Consider the following 8628-nt stretch of genomic DNA (forward strand, 5'->3'; position numbering starts at 1 on the left):
TTTGGGCCTTGGTACTGTACTGTACCTGCTCGTACAGAACAATCACTGTCAGGCAAGGTAGCTAAGTAATTCCAATGTGACATGGCCTTGCGTCGAGGCGCACAGTGATAAGACAGCCAGACAGCCCATCAAAGGGGCTCCAGGCATCTACACTGATACACAGATACACAAGATATTCACCTCCCTCGGTTGCTCCCACGCATTTCGCGCTCCACCAAGGGCGTGGTGGCTCAAAGGCAGTCAATCAATAATATAGCGTCTAGATCTCGCCTTACACTAAATCACAGCAAATAGTTGCTTGTGCTGCCTCAAGATATTCGGCCCCAGATCCTCCCTTGCCCCCTGCCTGTTCGTCTCAAGTTAAAGGGCTGGGACGCGTCCATTGCAAGTCGGGAGCTGGAAGGCTACATGGGGCTTAGTGCTGCCCATCCAGGCAGTCCAAGACCACGCTATCTCGAGCAACCCTTTCAGATAGTTCGGCCATTAGCCCAGAGACTGGTTCGCGAGAGCGTTTTGGGAAACGCTCTGCAGCACGAAACTGGGCCGGGCGAAGTTAGATGCTGCGGCACTTCCTTTGCTGTAGAATATCTATCTTCCTTCGTAAATACCATCTTCTAAGGTTCCGCCCTAATGGAAACGCCCACAGTAAGGGCTGACGTGTGTGTAAGTGCCTTTGGTGCCCTTGGTGCACTTGCGAGTCTCGGTGCCCTTCCTTAGTGACGGGTCCCCTCCTCTCTGGCCCTGCACGCTGGAATGGTGATCTTCCAAAAGCCCCATTCCGTCTCCATTCAAAAAGAAACGAGGTACCCGGTACTCGCCGTGCTCTGCGCTCATGTGGGCGCACGCGGTAGTACGAATCACAGAGTTTGGGCTACCGCCCTGACAGCCTCAGATAGCGTTCAGCAGGCCACAGCAGGGCCACCCACGATGGGAGCCACATTCCTCGGCCATGGGTTTGGCGGTACAGCAGTTGGCGTGCTACTCCCAGCGCGCCAGACATGCATTTCTGAAGTGTAACCGAAAGCGATTTGAGTGAAAGCCAGAAGGGCCCCCGGGCACGCATAGTGGTATAGTAGATTAGGGTACCGTACAGGTACTTAGCTGTCCCATCCCGCCGGCATCCCTCCCGGCCGTCCCTTGAAAGTTCCCTGCATCCACGGAATCCCTGTCCTTAACTGGAATTTCACACAAAACCAACCAACACACCTCTCTCTCTCTCCCGCCTTCAGCCTTAACCCGACTTTGCCTTAATTGCTTGCTTCCCTCCTCACCTCACCTTCGCCCAACTCGATGGTCGGGGCTGGGCTTTTGTAAATACATACCTACTCCATTTCCCAGAAATTTCTCTTTCTAACAAATCTGTCACTCCGCGACCTGGAGTAGACGTCACAACTTCTTGCCGTTATCATCCCCGGTCTGTACTTCGTCACCATGTCTGCTGAAAGTCCCCGGACGGAGCGGAGGGGCTCCGAAGCCTCGTCGCATACTGAGGCTGGCGGAACCTACGAGGAGAATGAGAAGCTGGTTTCTATTCACAAGGATGAGGAGAGCCATCCTAGGGAAGAGATGGAGATTGCCGAAGAGCGGGAGGATGCCGCAATGCTACCGCAGGAGACCGAGAAACCCGAGCCAGCAAAGTCCAGTACGAGGTCTGCGATTATCTGGATGGTGATCAACACCCTCGCAACGATTGGAATTGTAATTCCTGCCCTCTCGCGATACTTCTTCAAAGTGCAAGTACTAAACAATGTTGCTAGGTGTTCACGAACAAGGCCATTTTTTCCGATCCGTCTTTGAAACTCGCTCAGCTATCCTTTGCCGCCTTCCACTTCTTCATTACATGGCTGACGCTTTTCACCCTGTCACGCCCCCGATTCGCTTTCTTCCAGCCACGCCGCGCATCTATTCGAGAGATTGCTCCTCTCTCTGTTGCCATGGCGCTGAATGTCATTCTTCCTAACCTATCTCTGGCCTTTTCCACCGTCACCTTCTACCAGGTCGCGCGTATTCTCCTTACGCCAACTGTGGCTCTCATGAACTACGTTCTGTACAAGGCAACTCTGCCGCAGAACGCCCTACTGGCCTTGATCCCGGCTTGCGCCGGTGTTGGCATGGTCTCGTACTACGACTCGCTGCCCAGCGCCGATGCCAAAGTCAAGACCACCTCAGGATTGGGGGTTATCTTTGCCTTTGCGGGCATCTTTGCCTCGTCTCTGTACACGGTCTGGATCGCGAGCTATCATAGGAAGCTCCAGATGTCCAGCATGCAGCTGCTCTTCAACCAAGCGCCGGTTTCCGCTTTCCTACTGCTCTACGTCATTCCCTTTGTCGACACATTCCCCGTCTGGAGCACAGTCCAAGTCAGCCGCTGGGTCATGATCTTGATGGTAAGTCGCCATGTCAATCGAACCGGATGAAGGAGCTAATTTGAATGCAGTCTGGCATGTTTGCCTCGTTGATCAACATTTCCCAATTCTTCATCATCGCTCAGACCGGACCCGTCTCGAGCACGGTCGTTGGGCACGTAAAGACCTGCACAATCGTCGCGCTTGGTTGGGCCACCTCTGGCAGAGCCATTGGTGACAAGTCTGTTCTTGGCGTTTTCATTGCCCTTGGCGGTATCATTGCGTAAGTTGCGAAACATCCGCACTGCCTTGGCCTAGCCTTGCTAACACGAAACAGCTATTCGATAGTCATGTTGAAGGAGAAGGCGAAGAAGCTTGGAAAATGAAAAAGCCTTGTTCATGATGACTTGACGATCTTCTGCTGTAGATATTCACTAAGGAGTTTCCGGATACCGGTTCAGGAGTTCTTTTTTGGACAGGGATAGAGAAATGCCGTTTGGCTCGCCCTCGCGGTCAGGTGTAGTGGTTGCGCTTGGAGAAAGCCGAACGTAACAGCGGCTCTCGTGTTCACGCGCAAGCCCTGTTGATTACGGCTCGATAGAATTGCTCCGAATTAGGAGTTATAGCATAAGAAAGCGTTGTGCATGCCGTTGATTAAGTTCGCATTTGCTGTGGTATCTCTCATGTCTATATAAGTATGCCTTACAGGTTGAACCTGGTGCGTTTCTTCTCCATCTTGGCTTTCCACTCCCACTGCAACGCATCCTCCCCCTCGCTCCCTGCTCGACCAATGCCCTTGTCTACCCTCCTCAGCTTCATGGTGAACCTCGGACCCAGCTCTTGGAGGCCTACTCGTATCTGCTCAAAGCCAGCAATCGGCTTGCCGTCCACCCCGTCTACACTTTTTTCGGTAGTCTTCTTGTCTCGGTAGACGTAGCGGTGCCGCCGAACAAAGATGTAATCTCTTTGGTTGTGGAGAGTTAGAACTTGCCTGCCAGCAATTTCTGGCTGCGGCGGGAACAGATGCATGAGAGACCCTGCTGTCAAAATACCAAGACTGGTTGAGAAGCCATTCAATAGTAGCTCTGGGTAGTAGTCTTGGGGGTTTCCATGACCGGGAAGCTTGGACCCGGGAATGAAGTTACTTATGGAATAAGTTAAGGAAGGGCCTGCCGGTAGGTGAACGACCGTCACGCCGGTGAGTTTCTTCGAGTCCTCTTTCAACACGAGCACCGCGGTGTACTCGCGGTTGTGCGCAAATTTCGATATTTCTCTGACGCTGTACTTTCGGGCGAAACGATGCCCGCTTCTTGGTATATAATTGCTGTTGGGAAATATTGACTCGAATATCTTCGCTTCTGCATGAAGATTTGAGTTTAGAGATGTTGTGATGAGAATCTTTGGAATCGCCGGAGGTTCGTCGGAAAAGAGATTGGGGAATTTGGCTTTTAGCGCGGCAGAACTGAGATCCAAGTTTGTACTCGTAGTAGATGGTGCCAGGCTTGTATCTCGCTGCGCTCGTTTCCTTCCTTGTCTTTCAGTCTCCTCTTCAGAGTCCTCTTTATCTTCGGCATCCTCATCTTCTGACCCGAGCATGCTGTCGACATCGTCGTCATCGTCCTCGGCACTCTCTTCGGCCCCATTCTGCTTGGCAAACTCAGCCTCTTCCTCGGCCTCGAGCTTCCGGCGCTTCGCTTGCGCGACGTCGATGCTGGCGTAGAGTGAATCTTCGTCGCCTTCATCCCAGACTCGCTTCTTGTCTATCGAGTTTGGTTGATTTGCTGCTAATCGCTTCCTCTTCGCTTCTGGATCTTGGGCCTCTTCTCTGCGCCGACGGTGTCGCTCCTCATGTTTGGCTTTGCCGACGGCTTTTTTTTGTTGTATGAAAAGGGCTTGTCTCTTGAGCTTATTTCCCGTCTTCAATGACAGAGAGACCCCTGATGAGAACCTTCCTGTCTTTTGGGAGCCCATTGCTGCTGAAATTGTTGAATACTGGCTTGAAGGGTCAAAGAAGTTGGCGAAAGAGGTTCTCCAAAAAGTCGGCCATTGATCGACTGCATTAAAATTTTGACGGGCCCTTTACCGCTCGAAGGAGAAGGCGGTCAGAATTCACGGTACCTGCCCCGCCAACTGGATTTGGCGCTGGAAGGCTGTGTTCCGCGCTACTGGTGGGGGCAGAAGCAGCAAGCAAGAGCTAGAACGCTGCAAGTTACCACGACGGCCTAATTGCATTTTTGGGGACCTTATTCAGTCGGCTGGAAAAGTAGGAGGAGTCATTCGAATGCTGTTCCACACCAGCAGAAGCAGCATCACCACGGCGAGAATTGGCTGTTCAGCGGCTCTGACTCACTCCCAGGCGCATTCTTTTCTCCCATTGATGAACGGCGCGCGAGCTGCTGTCTTCCAATTTCCCTTCACATCACTTGCTGGTATCAAGCCGTCCAAGCAGACACTTTCCACAGCCGCGTTTTCACTCCGGACAAAGTTCGCACCCTCTCCACTCCGACAGACTATCCGATATCAACACACACAAGCAAAGAAGATGACGACGACAGCGACGACCCTCAAGGGCCAGCCTCTGGACCGGGCGATCCTGGACTCGATGCTGCGGAGGCGCATGTTCTACACGCCCTCATTCGAGATCTACGGTGGTGTGTCTGGCCTCTACGACTACGGCCCGCCGGGCTGCGCCCTGCAGGCCAACATCATTGAGACATGGCGGAAACACTTCGTGCTCGAGGAGGATATGCTAGAGGTTGACTGCAGCGTCTTGACTCCTCATGACGTGCTCAAAACGAGTGGCCACGTGGACAAGTTCGCAGACTGGATGTGCAAAGACCCTAAGAACGGCGAGATTCTACGGGCGGATCATTTTGTAGAGGAAGTCTTGGAGCTGAGACTAAAGGGCGACAAGGAGGCTCGCGGGCAAAAGTTCGAGGAGAAGGAGGAGGACCCCAAAAAGAAAAAGAAGAAGCATAAGGGTATCGAGGCCGTCAAGCTCGACGATGCCGTCGTGAAGGAGTACGAGGAGATCCTCGCTCAGATCGACAACTACAACGGCGAGCAGCTGGGCCAGCTCATCAAAAAGTACGAGCTCAAGAACCCTGCCACTGGCGTAGAGCCCAGCCCACCAGTAGCTTTCAACTTGATGTTCCAGACCTCAATTGGTCCCAGCAGCAACCTGCCGGGTTACCTGCGCCCGGAGACTGCTCAGGGCCAGTTCCTTAACTTCTCCAAGCTCTTGGAGTTCAACACACAGCAGATGCCCTTCGCTTCTGCGTCTATCGGCAAGTCTTACCGAAATGAAATCTCCCCGCGAGCTGGTCTTCTACGTGTTCGCGAATTCCTCATGGCCGAGATTGAGCATTTCGTAGATCCTGAGGGCGGCAAACACCATCCTCGCTTCCACGAGGTGGAGGACATCAAGCTTAAGCTTCTGGACCGACACACTCAACTTTCTGGCAAGACTACGATCACAGAGGTGTCTATTGGCGATGCAGTCAAGACAAAGCTGGTGGACAACGAGACATTGGGCTATTTCCTTGCTCGTATCCACCTTTTCCTCGAGAAGCTTGGTGTTGACCAGACAAAGATCCGTTTCCGCCAGCACATGGCCAACGAGATGGCCCACTACGCCGCTGACTGCTGGGATGCAGAGCTCCTTACTTCTTACGGCTGGATTGAGTGCGTTGGCTGTGCTGACAGAAGCGCTTACGATCTGAGTGTTCATGCTCAGAAGACTGGCGCGCCCCTAATCGTTAGAGAACGCCTAGATCAGCCTAAGGTGATCGAGGAGTGGGCAGTGGAGATCGAGAAGAAGAAGTTTGGTCCTCAGTTCAAGAAAGATGGCAAGGCCGTTGAGGCCGCTGTTCTAGCCACCACCCAGGAGCAGCGAGAAAAGCTTGCAAAGGAACTTGAGGAGAAGGGCAGCTTCACTATCGATGTTGCCGGCGTCAAGGACGGTAAAGTCGAGGTGAGCAAGGACCTTGTCAGCATCCAGTGGACCAAGAGAACCGAGAACACCAGAGAGTTCACACCCAACGTCATTGAGCCGTCATTTGGTATTGGCCGTATTCTCTATTCTCTCATTGAGCATTGCTACTGGACTCGTGCTCACGAGGGCGGCGATGAGGCTCGTGGTGTAAGTAGACGCCCAATTGAGACTGTCAAAATACACAACTAACATAATCCAGGTGCTTTCCTTCCCTCCCACAATCGCCCCGACCAAGGTCTTGATTGTGCCGCTATCTTCAAATAAGGATTTCACGCCAGTTGCTCGCAAATTGTCACAAAAGCTCCGCTCGTTGGGCGTCTCCAGCCGCGTGGACGACTCCTCGGCCACAATTGGCAAGCGTTACAGCCGAAACGACGAGCTCGGCACGCCGCTTGGCGTCACCATCGACTTCCAGACAATTAAGGATGGCACGATCACTCTGCGCGATCGCGACTCAACTACGCAGGTCCGGGCTGATGAAGACAAGATTATTGCTGCAGTGCAGTCCCTTGTTGATGGCAAGAAGACATGGAAGGATATCGAGACCGAGCTTCCCGCCTTTGAGGGTCAAGATGCAGAAGTGCCAGTCCGGTAAGGTGTGGCATTGAGAGTGTTGGTGTAGGATGGCAAGGATACAGAATCTAGAAGGCGATAAGGAAAAGTTTCGAGCTCTAGGCAGTTGCTTGTTTCTTGATGTGTTCAACGTGTGGTCATTTGGCCTGCGTCACTTATTCCCCTTTGGGAATGGAATAGATTTCAACTTCCCATGATTCTTGAAGACCAGGTCATAGGGCTTCAGCTCGTGTTCTTTCACACTGGAGAACAATTGCATTAGAAGACTGTGATACGCGCCAAGAAGAGGCTCAAGTGCTTAGCAAGGGTCTGCGTTATGTTTCCTTCTGTGCGCCCAGGGCTGTCTTTCGCCTGAAGAGCCGCAGACAATAATACCGGATATTTGACTGGGGTCTGGGGCTATTTCCAGTAAACTGTCGTCATTGTCAGCCCATTTCTTATACTGCGACTAGATTTTGCGGTTGTAGGAGTTTGGGAAGACGCACAAACTTATTCCTAGGTATCAAGAGTGTCGCGCCTCCTAGACGCTCACAGGTCTGCGGCTCGGGCCTACACGCAAACCTTGGAAGGATGGACGTCCCCTTTCTTGATTATGGACTGGGGTTCGTACAGGAAAGCCACTTCCTCAGAACTTTCCTAGGGTTGAACTCTTTGCATGGACTTGGTCATGACACCCAAGCAGCTTGTTTGTTCCTGCTCGTTCCTACTGATGTGGATTTTGACTTGTGGCCGGCCCTTCACTGTGGGTTGGGGCTCCTCAGGGGTTACATGCGGCGGGCAGTCCTGCGACAGATCCGCAGATTGAAACAAGTCCTCCTCTTTTCAAATCGCAGCCAGCCAACCACGACGGCGCAATTACTTCTTGCAGATGCTTTGACGGCTGAGGATTGACAAGATGTGCAGAAGGGCCAATTCGCGGCTAAAGTGCATCTTGCAACCATCCAGTGATATCACTTGATGGAGGGCTCTCCTGGTGCAGGCAGAAGTTGTACAGCATCTGTAGATGCCAGAAAAGATCAGATGAAATTGCCAGATCTCTGCAAGCTGCATATTTTGGGACTTGGCCCGAGGCGAGGATGCACCTGAAACATCGTCATCGTTTAGGGCAATGGAACAGCTCGACTTGCTGAGGCCGCCACTGGATGTGGACAAACAGTTGGGTCGTACTCCTCCGCCAGGGTAATCAATGTTACCTCGGCAAGGGTACATTCGTACCATAAGCTCTTCAACGAAGGATTGCTACCTGCTACCTTTACAGAAGTTGGTGAGGCTATAGTAGTATACAGAATCCTCGAGACAGCAACAAGTATCATAACTCTCGTCATTGGGCACTGTGGCCCTTGAGAAAGAAACGCCTGTTGCCGTGGCGGAGGGGTAGGTAGAGATATCTCTGAATCCCCATTAATCTTCCAAGGTCGACATTCCGCTTTGGTTCATGCTTAACTCATGATATAATCCGCTGCCATACCTAATTCTCCGATCTTCTTTTAGGCATATGCTTTGATCACTCACATGGAACGTGGCGAGGGGGGGCCTTCTCTAAGCCTCCCGGAACTGTTGCTGGTGGTGAACATCCGGTAACAAAAGTGCTCGGAAATCAGAGGTTCCTATCAGTGTCTCCATCCTTACGACTTTGCCATCAACAGCAGAGGGCTCTGGCTGTCTTCTGTCTTCTGCATCGTTGACCAATTTCCATTTCTACGAGGCGGCGAACTG

The 8628-nt window shown here is 52.4% G+C and overlaps 3 protein-coding genes across 3 annotated transcripts; 2 read left to right on the forward strand and 1 right to left on the reverse strand.

Annotated features, from left to right (window-relative positions):
• Positions 1–1431: 1431 nt before the first annotated feature.
• On the forward strand, positions 1432–2731 carry UCRPA7_1703 (putative solute carrier family 35 member e3 protein; the record flags this gene model as incomplete). The annotated part of the gene is made up of 4 exons (XM_007914282.1): positions 1432–1698; positions 1758–2387; positions 2438–2628; positions 2683–2731. The coding sequence occupies 4 exons, from the start codon at positions 1432–1434 to the stop codon at positions 2729–2731; spliced, it is 1137 nt and encodes a 378-aa protein (XP_007912473.1).
• A 316-nt stretch (positions 2732–3047) lies between these two features.
• Positions 3048–4316, reverse strand: UCRPA7_1704 (putative brix domain-containing protein; the record flags this gene model as incomplete). Its single annotated transcript, XM_007914283.1, has 1 exon — positions 3048–4316. The coding sequence occupies one exon, from the start codon at positions 4314–4316 to the stop codon at positions 3048–3050; it is 1269 nt and encodes a 422-aa protein (XP_007912474.1).
• A 571-nt stretch (positions 4317–4887) lies between these two features.
• UCRPA7_1705 (putative glycyl-trna synthetase protein) lies at positions 4888–6934 on the forward strand (the record flags this gene model as incomplete). The annotated part of the gene is made up of 2 exons (XM_007914284.1): positions 4888–6486; positions 6539–6934. 2 exons carry the CDS (start codon positions 4888–4890, stop codon positions 6932–6934), a joined length of 1995 nt encoding a protein of 664 aa, XP_007912475.1.
• Positions 6935–8628: the final 1694 nt, after the last annotated feature.

Source organism: Phaeoacremonium minimum (assembly GCF_000392275.1).
Source record: "Phaeoacremonium minimum UCRPA7 unplaced genomic scaffold PA7_03_scaffold_124, whole genome shotgun sequence".
Lineage (NCBI taxonomy): Eukaryota > Fungi > Ascomycota > Sordariomycetes > Togniniales > Togniniaceae > Phaeoacremonium > Phaeoacremonium minimum.